At 41.9% G+C, this 19,501-nt stretch overlaps 1 protein-coding gene across 1 annotated transcript in view; it reads left to right on the top strand.

The window, feature by feature from the left end:
- The window catches only part of EFCAB5 (EF-hand calcium binding domain 5), a 96,512-nt gene extending 82,553 nt beyond the window's left edge, over window positions 1-13,959 (top strand). Inside the window, exons 17-20 of the mRNA XM_047758403.1 lie at window positions 284-537; window positions 1,761-2,047; window positions 2,717-2,813; window positions 13,093-13,959. Of these exons, the coding sequence (XP_047614359.1) occupies window positions 284-537; window positions 1,761-2,047; window positions 2,717-2,813; window positions 13,093-13,274 (820 nt within the window). The 3' untranslated portion in view covers window positions 13,275-13,959. The remainder of the gene's footprint in view (window positions 1-283; window positions 538-1,760; window positions 2,048-2,716; window positions 2,814-13,092) is intronic.
- Window positions 13,960-19,501: the final 5,542 nt, after the last annotated feature.

Below are 19,501 nucleotides of genomic sequence, written 5' to 3' on the forward strand. Positions count from 1 at the left end.
CATGGATACTAGTCGGTTTCACCACTGCTGAGCCACAATGGGAACTCCAGGTGTAGCTTCTTCAGATTGCAGGGTCAGGGAGGGCTTCTCCGGGAGGAGCTGAGGGAGAGAGCCCCCTGAACTCGAGGGCGGGAGCGATCCAGGCAGGTGAAACAGCAACAAGGACGGGCCGGAGTGGTTGGGGTGTAGTAGACTCGAGCGAAGGTGTTTTGGTATGTTTGGGTGGAATGTTATGATCAGGCTGTTGTTTTATTTCCTTATGTTTATTTGGTTTTGGTTTCAGAGATTTCCTCTATAAGTGTACCGACAGTTCAGAGGTTGTTTTGGCCTCTGTCTGTGGAGAAAACCACATAGTAGTTCCACTTCGTGAGAGGACAGGAGAAGCTTTGGGAGTTCTCGATGTCAACATTGGCAGGAGTAAGATGTTGTTTTATCGAGAATTTAAAGATCTGCAGAAAATGATAAAGGTGATCCAAGTTGCCTGCAATGAAATACTGGGCGAATTATCTGGAGAAATAAAGAAAAACTACATCTTAGGTATTGTGAACGCAGTGCCTGTCTGAATTAATAGATTTAATAAGTTTGGGGGAAATCACAGACAATGCAATGAAGGGTGCATTTTCTAAAATGAGTTGTTGCACCATATAGAGCTTTCCATGTGGAAGAATTTCCTTCGTGCCATCCTGGGCTGCTGGGTGTGGTCTATAAATTAGAGCAAAGGGTAAGGCACCACATTTTCTTGGGTGGCTAGAGTCATGGTTTTAGAACCGGAAGGACTCATAAAGGCAATGGAGAAGTAGCGTTTATTAGACCCCACATCATGTATCTAGCACTTTGAATATGTTATTTCAGTTAGTCCTTACTGTAACTCTGTGAAGTGAATGGTGATAGCTCATTTTACAGGTGAAGAAAGTGAAGTTCAGAGAAAAGAAGAACTTTCACCAAATCACACAGTTAACACGTGGTGAAGGCTGGATTTGCACCCCAGTTTGGGTGTTCTTTCTCCTGCAACATACAGCATTAACTCATGGAGGAACATCTCATTTTACAGATAAAGAAGCAAAGGGCCCTCAAAAGGCCCAAGAGCAAGCTAGCTCTGAGCCAAGAACAGGCCCTGGTCCTTGTGATTCCACAGCCACTAGGTTACCCTTAGCACAAAACCCATTTACACGGAAGGGAGGGAAGAAGGAAACACAGAAACTGTCAGCTACCTAGGATGGAATAAATGGAATTAGTAGAGTAGCATTCAGTGTGACAACGCTTAAAGGTTTCCCTATTACCCAGGGTGGGAAAAGAGGAAAAAAGAAAATTCATTGTTTTTTGAGCATATTCCATGGGTAGGACCTGGGACTGTGAACTTTTACATATAGCATCTCCTGTAATTCTCACCAGGGAAGTAAGGATCGGCTCTATTCTCACAGAAACTGGAAAAGAGGCTCAGAGAGACAACAGAACTAATAAGGGGACGGGAGATATTCAAACCAAGGTCTAACTCCAAAACCGGAGTTCTTACCTTTCCTCAAAGCCTCTTCCTGTGATCTTCATCAGGTGTAATTCCATTTTTGCCTTTGACTTCATGACTAGAGAAACTAAGATTTAAACTAAGATGGTTTAAAACCATAGGATATGGTCTTCATTTTCCAGGAAAAAACAAAAAACAAAACAAACAAAAAAAACGTTTACTATCTTATGCTCTGAATCCTATGAAAAAGTAATGTGTGTACTGAACAACAACGTGAGATGTCATTCTCTGATTCTAGAGATTGAAAATGTGGGAGAGGTTCAGCGGGCAGGTATTCTCTTCTTCCGGGTCATGCTGCAAGAGCTACAGGGGTGCCTCCGACTGCTTACCTCCGTGGACTTTGTGTCGCTGCTGCTCTATGATTATAATCCTCTGGCAGAGCCAAAATCTCCACCAGACAGCAAGTCTAAGGAGTTGGAAGCCAACATAAAACTAGTACAAGACATCCTGAAAGCGATTATCTTGTTCTTCCATCCAGAATTGGAATTATCAAGTGACTTAAGAAATTGGGATAAATGTAAACTGGTAAGTTTTTTTTTTCTTTTTTCTTTTTCTTTTAAAAATTTGTGTGTGTGTGTGTGTGTCTTTTTGCCTTTTCTAGGGCTGTACCTGCAGCAGATGGAGGTTCCCAGGCTAGAGGTCTAATCGGAACTGTAGCCGCCAGCTTACGCCAGAACCACAGCTACGTGGGATCCCCGAGCCGCATCTGCAACCTACACCACAGCTCACGGCAACGCCAGGTCCTTAACCCACTTAGCGAGGTCAGGGATCGAACCTGCAACCTCATGGTTCCTTGTCGGATTCATTAACCATGGAGCCACAACGGGAACTCCAGTAAGTTTTTTTTTTTTAAGTACTCTTTATTGAAGACGAAGCCATACAAGTTTAGACATACAAATCATAACTGCACAAATCCTAAGTATACAAAGGCAAGAATTTTTATGCAATGGATATTTGTAATAGGCACCTAGATCAAGAAGCAGAACATTAGTGCCATCCCAAACCCCTCTTTTGTGCTCTCTCCATCACCTGCCTCACACACATGGCTTACCCCAAGGGTGACCAAAATCCTGACTTCTAACACCCCAGATTGTTTTTGCCTATTTTAAAGTATATATAAATGGAATTTTGTAAACTGGTGAATTGGGCACTCTACTTGCTGATGATGCCATAATATTTATTCTTTGTTCATAGTACATTAACAGATACCTCGTTGAGAATATTTGTGACTTTGATCCAACTGCTAGGAATCTGAAAGTTAATTTAAAGCTCATTGATGACTATATCGGAGGTAAGTTTCCACTTAATTAGCGTCTAAATCTCTACAACACAGTTGCCAGCTAGAGACTTTTATTGGAGTAAAGCATGTGGCTCATAAATTCAATTTTTAGGGGGAAAATAGTTCTGATTATAGTCTTCTGAAAGGGACATTGTCTGTGACTCCCAAAGTGACTGATTATGCCACACATATGAGAATTCAGAAGCATCTCTTATCTCCCATTTGTTGACTACATGTTCATTATATGTTGAAAAAGCAAAAGTGAATGGTTGCAGAATGTTGCCTTTGGGATGGATTAGCAATGGGATCTTGCTGGGTAGCACTGGGAATGCTGTCTAGTCACCTATGATGGAACATGTAATGTGAGAAAAAAGAATGTATACATGTAAGTGTAACTGGGTCACCATGCTGTACAGTAGGAAAAAAATATAAATAAATGATAAAAAATAAATAAAACTTTATGATAGTGGGGGAAAAAAGTGAGTAGGGACTATAATGAGGCTAGGGGACTAGTACATTAAGCAAAAAGGCAGCTACTATCTTTAGTTCCCATGAAGAACAGAAGAAAATAATAGATTATGAGTCTCTTTAGTAATGTAGACTTTTTGGAGGAGGCGCATCAGCAGGAATCAAGAGCATTGAGGCTCTCAGGTTGGAGGAGGTGATGAGCTCTTGGGCCACAGAGAACTGGTCACATATAAGAGTAAATGTACATATACAAGCACACGTTCCTCCATGTGTGTATGTTACTCCACCCGAGACCCCAGGCCGTTCACGTGAATGGAACAGTAAAGAATGAACTTAAAGGATTTCTCATTGTGGCTCAGTGGTTAACAAACCAACTAGTATCCATGAAGATGCGGGTTCGATCCCTGGCCTTGCTCAGTGGGTTACCGATCCTGCATTGCCGTGAGCTGTTGGTATAGGTTGCAGGTGCAGCTCGGATCTGACATTGCTGTGGCTGTAGTGTAGGTTGGCAGCTACAGCTCCGATTCGACCCCTAGCCTGGGAACCTCCACATGCCACAGGTGTGGCCCTAAAATGGTAAATGACAAAAAAAAAAAAATGAACTTAGAGTCTTTTTTTTTAACTTATTAAAAAACCTAGGAGTTCCTGTCGTGACACAGTGGTTAACGAATCTGACTAGGAACCATGAGGTTGTGGGTTCGACCCCTGGCTTTGCTCAATGGGTTAAGGATCTGGTGTTGCTGTGAGCTGTGGTGTAGGTCGCAGACGCAGCTCGGATCCCATGTTGCTGTGGCTCTGGCGTAGGCTGGCAGCTGCAGCTCCAATTGGACCCCTAGGCTGGGAACCTCCATATACTGCAGGAAGCAGCCCTAGAAAAGACAAATAAATAAATAATCTCATCATTAGTTGGGAAAATGGCTCTGTAGAAATCCCTCACTAAACCTATCCCTCTCTCCCCTCCCAGCCCTCTCCTCTCTTTGGAGACCCTAGACCAAGTTAGAAGGTTTTCTGGGTTTCTGTGACACATATATTAGGCAGAGAGGCTCAGCACCAGATTCTTAGGACAAGAGAAAGGAAAAGGAAACCCAGAGGAAAACAGCTCCACTCCTCAGGGTGTTTGGGGCATCAGAAACACGAAGCAGTGAGCCAGGGCGGACGGATGAGAGAGAGAGAGAGAGGTTCTCTGGCTTAGGAAGGAGAGAGAATCCCAGAAGTTTGGGAGTGCTAGATACAAGATTCACATACAAGTCAACACGAGTTAATCTGGAACGAGAGTGATGTAAGCAAAGCTTAGACTTTCTATTTGGAATGGCTTCTATGTAGCCTCAGAGCTGCGGGCTGATTCACAGGAGCCTCTGGATTCATAGCTGGTAGAGTTATCACTTCCTCTGAGGTGCTATTTAAGGAAAACAGTAAGAGCAGCAACAATAAAAACGAATACTTGTTCACTGTATACTGTATACACTGCTTGGTCTACACTTGTTCATTGTTCACTGAGGACCTAAAAATCCAAAAGAAATGTTTTCTATGTCAGTGCCTGGTTGCTGCTCTTCCCTGTGGAGTAGATTTAGGCCCTGTCATGGGCACAGCACTGCCCCATGTGTGACAGGTTTGTCTGATTGACATTCTTCCTAAGCCCCCACTCGTCACTTTGGTCCCCATCCAACCTGCCAGCCTCTTGGCCTAGAGCCAGACCCTGCTGCCAGGGTCACTTGTGTCCCTTCAGACTGACACTCCCCTTCTTGTGCAAGGACTGAGGCATAGCTGCTAGGGTCCAATCCAGTCCCTCTGTCAGGAGCTAGGGATGAGGAGCAGACCCCTCCCCTCTCCACCTTGAAGGTGCGTTCAGGCTCTCAGCCCTTAATAAGGCCCTTCCCTGTCAAAGGCCTCTGCCATGGCATTATATCCATGCTTCAAGGGAATCTTTTCAGGCTCCACCTCTGATTTGCCTATCAGAACTACCTCCTGTTCTCATGTATGTCTCCTTTGTTTCAGGAAAATATGCAAATTTCTGTTTCCTCTGTTTGGCCCCACTTTGCTGTCTAGCTGATTCCTGAGCAGCCTCGATCCCCAATGCTCCCCACCACTTTCTTTTCCAACAGTGTCCTCAGGTGGCAGGAATTTCAATTGCAGTTAACAGAGCTGAATTGAGCCAGAAGATACTAGGCCCTAGGGTCCCCTACCACCACCAGGCCTTGAGCAGCATCACAGTCTCAGCAACAATCAAGAATGTTCACAGACTGCGCAGATGTCATCCCCTTCTCCTTCAGATGCAGTCGAATCAGGAAATTCTAAGCTCTGCATTTGGGGAAAGGAAGGGGGACTCTGTGGGGCACCCTTCTGTCTGTCTCAGAAAAAGAGGACTCTTCGAAGAGCAATCTGTTGCTCAAGTTTATGGGAGCCTTCTAGCTGCAGCTAAGGCCCTCATTCAGTGACTCCACCCAGCATGAAAGGCCACCAGCAATATCTGTTGGTTCTGCCCAGGATGAGGGGGACTGTTGGCACAGCTCCTAATTCACCAAGTCTGTGAGAAGATAAGAGTACAGGCTGGTGATGGGCCCACCCTTTCGTAGGGCCTCTGCTTCCAACTCTCACCCTACCTCATCCTAGTTCTAGAAAGCTTTTCTTAATGTTTAGAAAAGGCATACTTTCATTTTCCCCCCAGTTTTTTTGAGATAATAACATATAACATTGTATATGTTATATAATGTACAACATAATGATTTGATGTATGCACATACTGTGAAATGATCACCACAATAGGTTTAGTGAACATCTATCATCTTACATAGTTAACAAATTTTTTTCTTAAGGTGACAATTTTTTTTTTTGTCTTTTTGCCATTTCTTGGGCCACTCCCATAGCATATGGATGTTCCCAGGCTAGGGGTCGAATCGGAGCTGTAGCCACCGGCCTACGCCAGAGCCACAACAACGTAATCCGAGCCGCGTCTACGACCTACACCACAGCTCACAGCAACGCCGGATCCTTAACCCACTGAGCAAGGCCAGGGATCGAACCTGCAACCTCATGGTTCCTAGTCAGATTCGTTAACCACTGCGCCACGACAGGAACTCCCAAGGTGACAATTTTTTTAGACTTTCCGCTGTAGGCAGAGGAATTGTTTAAGGGGCTAGCTATCTGTAGGCTTTAAACAAACAAACAAACAAAAAAACCCAAGCATATCTTCATCCACTATTTTTAAGTGTTTCTTCTTTAAATTTATTTCTTTATTGAGATAACATTATGGGGTTTTTGGTTGGTTTGTTTGCTTTTTAGGGCTGCAGCCACAGCATATAGAAGTTCCCAGGCTAGGGGTCGAATTGGAGCTATAGCTGTTGGCCTACACCACAGCCACGGCAACATGGGATTCGAGCCACATCTGTGACCTACATCACAGCTCACGGCAACATGGGATTCGAGCCACATCTGTGACCTACATCACAGCTCATGGCAACGCCTGAGCAAGGCCAGGGATTGAACCCACGTCCTCGTGGATGCTAGTCAGATTCATTTCCACTGAGCCATGATGGGAACTCCCAACATCATGTTTCACCTGTAAAACATTATAGTTCCACTTTTGTATATACTACCGCACACTCAAAACTACTGAAATTTTAGTTTCCATTTGTCACCATCCATTAGTACCTTTTCCCATTTTCCCCTCCCTCCTGCCCCTTCCCATCTAGAAACCACTCTTAGCAGCTTTCATCCATGTTGTTGCAAATGGCCATTGCATGCAACTGTTGCTGACATCCTTGCTTGTGGGTGACCCATTGACTCCAGTGACCACTCCCAGACAGCTGTGCATAGCACATCAATAGCTTGCTACTCTCTGTTACTCTGCCTAAAGTGGTCCCAGAACCTGGCCTTTTCTCCCTAAAGACCCATGACTGGACCACCTTGTAAAGGATCTGTTCTTTTCACTCCACTTTGGACCTCTGCTGCCAGCCTCACCTGGTTTTTCTGAAGGATGCCCCATACCTGTCCTATGGTCCCCTCCCAGTGGGTTTGGACAGATGGTGTCTACCAGGAAATGTTCTCAGACCTGGAGGGCAGAAGAGCTACCTCCTATTGCAAGTATGACCAGAATCACCTTGCTATCTAGAACCTGTACCTTCTGCAAGTAGCCATACTTTCTCCCCACACCTAAATCCAAGGGTCTACATGTTCACAGACGCGCTCAGCAGGAGGTCCCCAGGCCCTCCACTTTTCCTACAAGAGCCCCAGGGTTCCTCTTCCAAAGCAGCAGAACCTCTGTGCTCCCACCATCTGTAAAGAAACTCAGGGGACTTCCTGTCGTGGCTCAGTGGTTAACGAATCTGACTGGGAACCATGAGGTTGCAGGTTCGATCCTGGCCTTGCTCAGTGGGTTAAGGATCCGGCGTTGCCGTGAGCTGTGGCGTAGGTCACAGACGCAGCTGGGATCAGGCGTTGCTGCAGCTCTGATTAGACCCCTAGCCTGGGAACCTCCATATGCCGCAGGAGCGGCCCTAGAGGGAAAAAAAAGGCAAAAAGCTAAAAAAAAAAAAGAAAGAAAGAAACTCACCAGCTTCCTCAGTAAAACACCACCCTAACCCTCCAAGAATGTCAGTGAAGGGAGATGCCCCACCATCAGGGAAGGACTGCTGGACTTGGAGCCCTGAGTAACGTTTACCCTCAAGATTCACCTTCCCCAGGAGATCTTTCCCTAATTGCTACCGACACCACCATGGTGGCTCTGGTGAGTGCTGCTTGCCATCCTTCTTCATTCCAAACATGAGCCAAACTCCTTCCTTCACCTCCCACTCCACAGCTAAAGGTCAGACGGGATTCTACCAACCGTCCAGAAGTAAAAAATATGAATACAACACTGAACCGAATCTGCAAGTGTGAGGATGTGCCCAGTTCTTTTAAATGAGTCAGAATGAAATGAACAAGATACCAAGAACATTGCTTTGTGCTGTTAATTCGGCTTGGAATTGCTTACAATTGGAATAAAACTAATATATTTGTAAGAACTCAGTGTTTGGCCTGGCACAAACTTCAAATCAAGGTTTGATAACACAAGAAAAAATGTATTTTTACTTCCTCATTTAACATGGATTCTTTCCTGACAAACTGAAAGCAGCCCCCTGCAGTGCTTTCAGGGCCATAGTAAATTAATGACATATTAAATGACTAACTGCTATGGCAAATGTGAGTTCTCCTGCCTAAGTAAAAACTGATTGAGGAGTTCCCATTGTGGCTCAGCCATAATAAACCTGACTAGTATCCATGAGGATGAGGGTTCAAACCCTGGCCTCATTCAGTGGGTTAAGGATCTGGGGTTGCCATGAACGCTGGTGTAGGAGGTGGCAGATGTGGCTCAGATCTGGTGTTGCTGTGGCTGTGGCTGGCAGCTCCAGCTCTGATTCAACCCCTAGGCAGGGAACTTCCATATGTTGCAAGTCCGGCCCTAAAAAAGACAAAAAGAGGAAGAAGAAGGAGAAGGAGAAAATTCTTTTTTTTTTTTTGTCTTTTTGCTATTTCTTGGGCCGCCCCTGCAGCATATGGAGGTTCCCAGGCTAGGGGTCTAATCAGAGCTGTAGCCACCTGCCTACACCAGAGCCACAGCAACGCGGGATCCGAGCCGCGTCTGCAACCTACACCACAGCTCACAGCAACGCCGGATCGTTAACCCACTGAGCAAGGGCAGGGACCGAACCCGCAACCTCATGGTTCCTAGTCGGATTTGTTAACCACTGCGCCACGACGGGAACTCTGAGAAGGAGAAAATTCTAAATTTAAATTTTAGCTAGTAAGTAATTAGTAAATCTTCAGATGGCTTTCTATTTGTGTTTTGTTTTGATCTAAACTTATCTAATTCTGTGTCAAAGATTAAAAATTGGGGTTTAAATAAATTTAAAAAAAAAATGGAGTTCCCATCGTGGCGCAGCTGAAATGAATCCGACTAGGAACCATGAGGTTGCAGGTTCGATACCTGGCCTCGCTCAGTGGGTTAAGGATCTGGCGTTGCAGTGAGCTGTGATGTAGGTCACAGATGTGGCTCAGATCTGGAGTTGTTGCGGCTGTGGTGTAGGCTGGCGGCTGCAGCTCCGATTAGACCCCCAGCCTAGGAACCTCCATATGCCACAGTGCGGCCCTAAAAAGACAAAATGACTAAATAAATGGGGTTTAAATAGGATTAAGTCACAGAATCAGAAATTTCTAGAAATGTTTCTTTTGCGGTCCTCAGAATGTAAGTTCTCTGTATGGGTCTACAGCTCTGATTTGACCCGTGGCCTGGAAATTTCTGTATGCCTGTGGGTGCAACCCTAAACCAACCAACCAACATACAAAAACTGACTGAAACTGGCACACACATACCCTTTAAGTATATAATATCTCATAGACCTTTAGCTCATCCCATGTAGCAATAATGTTAAGGGGTGCCACACAGGATATGTGAAACAAGAGAAATAGAAGAACTAAAACTAAGAGAACTAATAATAAAGAAAGGAGCATTGAAGAAGTATTGCTTGCTGATCCTGGATTAGTTGTTAGTTGAAAGGAGCAGTTACGCTTTAACTTTTGGACTTGAAGCTTAAGAACTCCATTATTTTTTGCTTCACACATCTTTAATTGGCCATCATTCCCAAAGGATTTAACTTAATCCAGTGATAAAGCAGAGATCTATAAATAGAATTTTAATTAGAAATATCCTATAATACTCCAGTGTTTTCAGCACGGTGAATTCCCCATGTAACTGAAAGTTTGATTAAGCTAGAACCTACAAAAATAACAAAATGTTTCTGAATTAATAGATTCATTAACAGATTCAAAGGTTGACCCAGCAAATGTTTAACTCATATGGCTTCAAATGATTTGTTATAACCTTTACGAAGGAAAAGCAAAAAAAAAAAAAAGATAATTTCTTATGGTTAGAAAAGTATTTCGCTTGATGCAAACCGGCACTGCCATCTGCTGCACTGCGAAGATCTGGCATCTATCCACCACAAGAGGGCAGTAGCACTCAACTATTGTTAAAGGGAACCAAGCAGAGCATGGAGGCTTCTTCAGAGGAATCTTGACAGCCAGTTGTTAAGGCATCAATCTCTCTTTGGAACAGGGCAGGGAAACAGGAACCTCCGCCAGACAGGTTCAGAGCTTCTGTCCCCGGTAACAATAAGGCAGGAAATAAGCAACAGGAGCTTGTGAAAGGGAGCGACCTTGCTCTCCATCTTCATGTCCTTGAATCACCATGGAGATGGCTGACTAGCTTAATAATGGCCGCAGATAGGGGTCTGTCCATTTGGATGTCAGATAAGAACACTGGCCACAGAGCTCTTAATGGGGATTTGGGAAGGGCAGAATAAAGGCTATGGGGAGTGGCACAGCTATTATATCTTAGAAAATTGGTTAGGCCTGGTTTTAGTAGTGTTATTAGGGTAAAGTTTAATTTAGTCATAATATTGGAACATTATGATAAAGCAACCTTTGCAGCCTATAGCATTACCTTTTAAAGCTTCTTGGAAGCTAATTAATACAAAAAGGGGTCAATTATAACAAATGCATCTCAATATTTTAAGTATGTGTGTTAATTGGCCTCGTATTACCCATGATATGAGATGAATCAGGTATTTTTAATGTGTTCTCATGACCTGCATCTGTTTTTATTTTTATTCATAATTGTCACTAATGTGACAACTATAATTGGAAAAGACTTTTAGTATTTGAAAAAACCTAACTTAATTATTCCACAATTTAATACTGTTTCAATCAACATTTATTAAACTCCTACAATTGAGAGAAAAGACAGTGCCTGTGTGTGTGTTAAAAGAGAATTTTAGGAAATTGTACCCACATGTTTTAAAGTCAGCTTCAAATAAAAATTGAGACTTGAGTATGTTTTCCATATTTTGTGTGCCTTTCCTATCCCTCATTTTACCTTTTTCAGTAGTGATACCTTCAAAACCGTAGAAAGTTGAAAGCTAATTCAGGGAACCTTGTTCCTTCATGTTGATAGAAGATAGAAAAATAACATATGCTCTGTTTTGTCATTCTTATAGATACCCACAAGTGACAAAATTGTCATTATTGTTAATGAGTTATTGGATAGAAGACAATATTTAAAACCTCTTATTCAATTACAAGTATCATTTAATGGTTGATTCAATTCAAATCAAACATTTTTTGGCTTAGGAACTGTGTTAGATGCTAGAAGTGACAAAAATGAGTAAAACATAGACCTGAGGGTAGGAGGCACCTGAAAGAAGGAAGGTAAATTAATATTTTTTGAGCAACTACTCTGTGGTAGAGTTTTGCATATCTTTTCTCAATCCTCATAACAATTCTGAGGTATTATCTCTGTTTTCTGGAAGCAGAAACAGGCTCAGAGCAATTTAGTGCCATTCTCAAAGTCACAAAAATAGTGGGCCTAGTGCCAAAATTAGAACCCAGATCTGTTCAACTTGAAAGTATATTCTCTTTCCATTGGACCATTCTACCTGAATGTTAGTCATTGACTGATTTCTCCGAAAAAGTAATTTTTCTGGCCATGCCCATAGCATGTGGAGATTCCTGGGCTAGGGAATGAACACGTGCCATAGCAATGACCCAACCCACAGCAGTGACAACTCCGGATCTCTAAACTGCTGAGCCACCAGGGAACTCTGAAAAGTAATTTTTATGACTAGCAGTTTAACAATTTACAATTTAACAAATGCAACATTTTGTGCTGTGATTGTGTTTGATAGTAATGTTTTTTTTTTTTTTTTTGTCTTTTTGCCATTTCTTGGGCCACTCCCACGGCATTTGGAGGTTCCCAGGCCAGGGGTTGAATCGGAGCTATAGCTGCCAGCCTACACCAGAGCCACAGCAACACGGGATCCAAGCCGTGTCTGCCACCCACACCACAGCTCACGGCAACGCCGGATCCTTTAACCCACTGAGCAAGGCCAGGGACGGAACCCGAAACCTTATGGTTCCTAGTCGGATTCATTAACCAATGCGATACCACAGGAACTCCTGAAAATAATTTTTAATTAGGAAATATTTCAAACATAGAAGTTAGAGACTAACACCTGTGTGGTCATTAAAGAGCTATATTCTGTATCCAACCTTAACATTATGCATGTTTGAGTCAGACTTTTTTAAAGAAAGAAAACATTTTAAGAACAGTTGAGACTTTCTATACCCCTCCCTAATCCCATTTTTATTTCCTCCCTAAAGCTAATACTGTTATGAATTTTTTGTTTATCAGTTCCATGCATGATTTCTTACTTTTACTACTTATCTCTGAATCCATAAACATATTATTTTGCAGGTTTTAAAATTTTTTTAACTGTATCCAAAAGAACCTGTTATTCTACAGCTTATTACTTTGTTCTCGACAATACATTTTTGTGATTTATCCACAATGATATACGTAGCTTCAGGTCTTTGGTAAATGCTGTGTAGTAGAGTTCCTGTAGTGGCTTAGTGGAAATGAATCTGATTAGCATCCATGAGGACGAAGGTTTGATCCCTGGCCTTGTTCAGTGGATTGAGGATCCGGCATTGCTGTGGCTATGGTGTAGGCCAGCAGCTACAGCTCTTATTCATCCCCTAGCCTGGGAACCTCCATATGCCGTGGGTGTGGCCTTAAGAAAACAAAAAAATAAAAAAATAAATGCTGTGTATTATTCCATTATATAAGCATACCAAAATTTATTTATCCATTTTCCTGGACTTACATATTTAAACAATATTCTGCTATGGTTCTGACTCAAAATACGTGTAATGAACTTTTGTCATATTGGAATTATATTTTGGTAATAAAGGTACAAAGCTATTCACACTAACTTTTTTTTTCTTTGTGCAGGTCATTCTCGAACTGAAGTGTGGGAATTTGGTAATATTGCCATTGAATACTTATACCACTGGGCATACGTCTGTTTAGCTCTCATGAAGCTAAACCAAAAAATAAATAGTGCTATTTCACCCCCATTGCCATCTAAGACCGACTCCTATATGTATGCAAAAATGCCGGGAAAAGCTTGCTAGGGAAATGCTAATGGAATTGCTACTGTACTTATGGTATTTTTGTCATGTTCAGTTTTGTTAATCATAAAATAAAATATCTTCCATGGAAAGGGAGTGCCATTCTGCTCCTAGACATTTACCTCAGCACTTTCTAAAACCAAAAGTGCTACCTAAGGAGAAATCTGATCAAAAAATATTTAGTTAAGGTAGCCATGACCAAATGTATGTTGTAGAATATATTTTATAAAGTTTCCTTTTAGTTTCAGCTTTGTATCTACCATGGAATCATTAGGGTTACTCGGGTAGAATTATTCTTTAAGGAGTGAAGAAAAGACTGAGGATTTAGAAAAAAATGGCAGTTTTTACATCAAAAGAGCACTAAGTAATAAAGATTTTAAGAAATGGACTGGGAATGGTTTTTCTAATTTTTCAAAGACTTGTAGAAACCCTTCTGGGAAAATATACATCCATGACTCATGGAAAAAAAAGAAAACTACTTTTTTAAAAATAAAATCCTCTCAAGTTCAAGAACTGCAAAAAAGAATTTGTACTTATTTAAAGCTTGTTATTACAGTAAACTACTGCTCTTGTTGTGAGATTTCATCTTGGCAATAAGATATCTGATGACAGTGTCCATTTTTAATAAAATTTTGGGAAATTAAACTTCATTTTCTTTATTTGGTTGGCAAAATGCGATGTGTTCCAAACATCTTATAATTTGAGATTGGAGGCCCTTTTTAACCTTTTCTGATAAGATGGCAGTGTTATTGCCAGTCCTCCTCTCTCGGATGATCAAATGCCCAGTTTTAACCTATAAGCCTGTTTCATATTTGGATTGGGCTTTTCAGGGCATTTGCAGCAACATTTCTAGGAACAATGTTCTTGAAGATATTAAACTGATAGCTACATACCCTGATGGCTTCAGAACAAGCATATAGAGTCCATTGTGAATACAAATGGCATTTTAGGCAGCAAGCAGGGTAAATTTTCGCAAAATGCTAACTTTTTAACCATTATCCTGGGAATTAAATTAGCTAAATTGCATTTACCTTAATGATAACAAACATCCTATCTTTGCATGGCATTTTAACTTGTTTGAGGTATTTTCACATAGTAGCTCATTTGATCCTCCCCATAACATCTAAGGTGGGTGGTCTCGATATTATTTATCCCCATTTTATAAGTGAGGAAATAGACTCAAAGAATGAGTTATCTAGGTCACAACAGCTAGTCAGAGGAACCCACATATCTCAATTTCTGTTTTATTGCTCGTGCCAGCACTCCAGTCATCTCACCAACACTTTCCAGACTTTGCTAGGCTAATAACCATGCTATCAGTCTTTTGGAAACTACTTTAAAATTAAGCAACCAACTGCCAAGAGAGGGGTTTAGGGGAGGAAAGAATTTGGAGTATGGGATTAGCAGATGCAAGCTAGTATATATAGGATGGATAAACAACTAGGTCCTACTATATAGCACAGGGAACCATATTCAATATCCTGTGATAAACCATAATGGAAAAGAATAAATGTATAACTGAATAACCTTGCTGTACAGCAGAAATTAACCCAATGTTGTAAGTTAGCTATAATTTGATAAAAATTTTTTAAAAATTAAGCAACCAACAAGGCCGATTGGTTGAATTACTTTAACTGTCATTCAAGTAAAATGTTATTCCTTAACAACAGAGCTTATTATTATTTTTGTTTTGTTTTGTCTTTTTGCCTTTTCTAGGGCCGCTCCTGCAGCATATGGAGGTTCCCAGGCCAGGGGTCCAATCGGAGCTGTAGCCGATGGCCCATACCACAGCCACAGCAACGTGGGATCCGAGCCGCGTCTGCGACCTACGCCACAGCTCACAACAACACCAGATCCCTAACCCACTGAGCAAGGCCAGGGACCGAACCCACAACCTCATAGTTCCTAGTCGGATTCGTTAACCACTGCACCACAACAGGAACTCCCACAGAGCTTATTATTAATTTTTTTGGTCACGCCTGTGGCATGCAGAAATATCTGGGCCAGAGATCCAACCTGAGCCACAGTAGTGACTCAAGTCACAGCAGTGACAACGCTGGATCCTTAACTTGCTGAGCCACGTAGGAATTCCTTGCAATTCACATACTTAATGTGTACAATTCAGTGGTTTTTAGTATTTTCACAGAATTATGTCACCATTATAACAATCAATCTCAAAACATTTTTGTCACCCCCATAAGAAACTCCATACCTGTTAGCAGACACTCTCCACTTCCCCCACCCCAGCCCCAGGCAACTACTAATCTTGCTTTCTCTATGCATTTTCCTGTTGTGGACATTCTACATAGGAGGAATCATACAACAGGAGGTCGGTCTCTTGTGACTGACTTCACATTCCCTCCCAATCTAAATGTGATCAAGCAACCAGCTGCCCTTAACTTCCACAGACATCCCCAATCTACTGACTCACAAGACCCTTTGCAGGTAAATTAGGGAATTTTCATTCCTCTTCTGTAAGGGTTTTTTTGTTTGTTTGTCTTTTTGCCATTTCTAGGGCCACTCCCTTGGCATGTGGAGGTTTCCAGGCTAGGGGTCTAATTGGAGCCTACGCCAGAGCCACAGCAACATAGGATCCGAGCCATGTCTGCAACCTACACCGCAGCTCATGGCAACGCCGGGTCCTTAACCCACCGAGCAAGGCCAGGGATTGAACCCGCAACCTCATGGTTCCTAGTCGGATTCGTTAACCACTGCGCCACAACGGGAACTACCTTCCGTAAGGTTTTATGCAATGCCACTCCACCCAACCCCACCAGACATCATCAACTCAGTGTTCTTACTCTCCTCTACTCGATCTTACTATAAAGGTCTCTCAGGAGACAAGGTCATGTTCATGCAAACACTGAATACCTATGTATTCTCATCTAAATTACAGTGTCATTATATTGGGAAGAATGGAGGAGTGGGAAGCATGTTATGTGTTTATGTGTGGATGCACATGCTGAGGAAGGAGCTACATCTTTGTTTTGCATAATGGGAGGTTAATTAATGCTGCCTAATTCAGAAAAAAAAAAAAAAAAGCCATACAACATGTTGTTTTGCAACATGTCAAAACTATAGCCAAAACAGATGTTGGCAAACTTTTTATGCAAAGGCTCAGATAGTAAATATTTAGGCTTTGTGGGTCATAGGTCTCTGTGGCAGCTACTCAGCTCTGCCCCATAGTATGAAAACAGTCATAGACAACATGGGCATGGCCTTTCCAATAAAACCTTGTTGTAATGGGCAACTGGCCAGATTTACCTTGTGGGCTGTGTATTCACTCTTGAACTGAAATAACTGAGAGTAATTGACTCAGAAGCAAAGAAAAATAGGGGTGATGTGGAGCTGGGAAATGCTCTGGTCTTAGACCTCATATGTCAGGATGACTCTTTAAACTATGAGCATGTGTTACTTTGCTTAAAATAAGAATAATAATGGGGGAGTTCCCGTCGTGGCGCAGTGGTTAACGAATCCGACTAGGAACCATGAGGTTGCGGGTTCGGTCCCTGCCCTTGCTCAGTGGGTTAACGATCCAACGTTGCCGTGAGCTGTGGTGTAGGTTGCAGACGAGGCTCGGATCACGCGTTGCTGTGGCTCTGGCGAAGGCCGGTGGCTGCAGCTCCAATTCGACCCCTAGCCTGGGAACCTCCATATGCCGCAGGAGCGGCCCAAGAAATGGCAAAAAGACAAAAAAAAAAAAAAAAAAAGGGGTGAAAATAAAGACTCCAGCCTGGGCCGTCTCTTGATTACAGAGACTGGGTGGGGAGTTCCTGCTGTGGCGCAGTGGGTTAACAATCTGGCTTGCCTTTGTGTCGAAAGCTGAGAATTCAGTGTTTCCATTAACATGATTATGTATGCTGTTTAGGGCTTAACCATGTAGTAGATTACAAGTATTTTCCCTTTCTGAATATCTTTTGCTTTCCCTGGAGTTAATGTCAAAAGAAAACTCCTAGAGTGGATGGAGTGACCAAGAATATCAGACGAAGTAGATTTCAGAGCAAAGAATATTACTCTGATAAAGGAGGTCATTTCATAATGGAAAAAAGGTCAATTAATTAAGACATAAAAATCTTGGCGTTCCAGTCATGGCTCGGCGGTTAGCAAACCCAACTAGCATCCATGAGGCCGTGGGTTCGATCCCTGGCCTCGCTCAGTGGGTCAAGGATCTGGCGTTGCTGTGAGCTGTGGTGTAGGTCGCAGATGTGGTTCAGATCTGGTGTTGCTGTGGCCCTGGTGTAGGGAGGCAACTGCAGCTCTGATTGGACTCCTAGCCTGGGAACTTCCATATGCTGTGGGTGCAGCCCCAAAAAAGTAAAAGACCAAAAAAAAAAAAAAACCCCCAAAAAAACCCCAAACAAACAAAAGACATAAAAGTCTTAAATACTTACACATCTAATAACGGAGTTTCAAAATACTTGGAACAAAAGCTGATATGACTGCAAGTCTACAGAGAGCAGAAGTAGATTCCTGGTTGCCTAGGGTTGGGGAGTTTGGGGAAAAACGGGAGTAACTAATGGGTACATTGTTTCTTCTTTGGGTATTGAAGGTATTCTAAAATTGATTATGGTAATGGCAGCATAACTCTCTGAATGTACTAAAAACCATTCAATTATACACTTTAAGCAGGTGAATTGCATGCTATGTGAATTACATCGCAATAAAGTTTAAAAAAGATGGTTACATGAAATAGAAATCTGGTTCTACACAAAGCAATGGAGATGCTGGAAGTGGTAAATATGTGGGTAAACATGCTTTTTACATTGACCTATTTATTATATAATAAGGAATATGATAAAGCATACATATAAACAACTAGAGATACACAGGTGGGGTCAGGAATGGCACTTCTGTCCTCAGGAAGTTGGGGTGCACCACTCTCCCCGCTTGTGGATGAGTTCACCAACCTAGAAGATCTCAGAATTCCACGCTTTGGGGTTTTTTTATGTAGGCATGATCAATCCTTAATTTGGTTTAAAACCTCTCTCTCCTTCCCTGAAGATGGGGGTGGGGTAGAAAGTTCCAAACTCCTAATCATGGCATGGTCTCTCTGGTGATGAGCCCCCACCCTGAGACTATCCAGAGGACCACCCAGAGTTACCTCATTGGAACAAAATACATCAGGAACCAGGGTCAAAGATCAAATATCAGAACAAAAATTGCTCTCAGTGCTCTTGTAACTCACAATGGTTTTAGCAGCTCTGCCCAAGGAACCAAGGGCAGAAACCAATATATATATTTGTATTTCACTATTCCCCAAGCAGATTTCATATTTGGCTTCTATCTGGCCCTGCCCTAATCACTTTGGGGAGAAAATATTCAGTACATTCCTATATGCAAAACTATGTAACACATTTCAGCATTAATTCATTCAGAAGAGTGGATCTTAAAATGTATAGGTCCTTTAAACCCTTTTGGGATTTTCCAGGTCAAAACTATCTTTCTAACAATACTAGGACATTATTTGCTTTTTTCACTCTTATCCTCACACCAGAGTACAATAAAGCTTTTCAGAGGCTTCATGATGTGTGATGATGTCATCACTCTGACAGCTAACTGAATGTGTGCTTATGGATTCTTTTTAGTTTGATCTTTTTTTCTTTCAGTTTTATTGAGACATAATTAACATACGGTGCTGTATAAGTTTATGGTGTAGAGCATAATAAATTGACATATATATCATGAAATTATTACAATAAATTTAGTGAACATCCATTATCTCATATAGATACAAAAGAAAAAAAATTTTCCTCATGATGACAATTTAGGATTTATCTCTTAACTTTCATTGCATTGTAGCAGCTGCAGCTCGGATTCAATCCCTGGCCAGGCAAACTTACATATGCATGGATGCAGCCATAAAATTAAAAAAAATAAAAAAGGATAGGAAAAGATATACTATGCTAACAATCAGTGGTTATATTAATATCAGGTAAAATAAATAAAAATAAAAGAATAAAGAGAATCATTTTTTAATAGTATAGGGGTCAATATAAGAGGATATAACAAGCCTAAATATTTATACATCTAATAACAGAACTTCAAAATACACGAAAGAAGACCTTACAGAAGTAAAAGGAGAAACAGACAAATCCACAATTATAGTTGGAGATTTTAACATCTTCTGTCAGGTAATTCCTGTTGGTAATTCAAGAGATCTTTTTCACTTGCTGTAGGACTAGTTTGGAATGGGCCAAAAGTGAGTAGGTGCACAGGTGAAACGCGTGCCT

Source organism: Phacochoerus africanus, chromosome 14 (genome assembly GCF_016906955.1).
Source record: "Phacochoerus africanus isolate WHEZ1 chromosome 14, ROS_Pafr_v1, whole genome shotgun sequence".
NCBI lineage: Eukaryota > Metazoa > Chordata > Mammalia > Artiodactyla > Suidae > Phacochoerus > Phacochoerus africanus.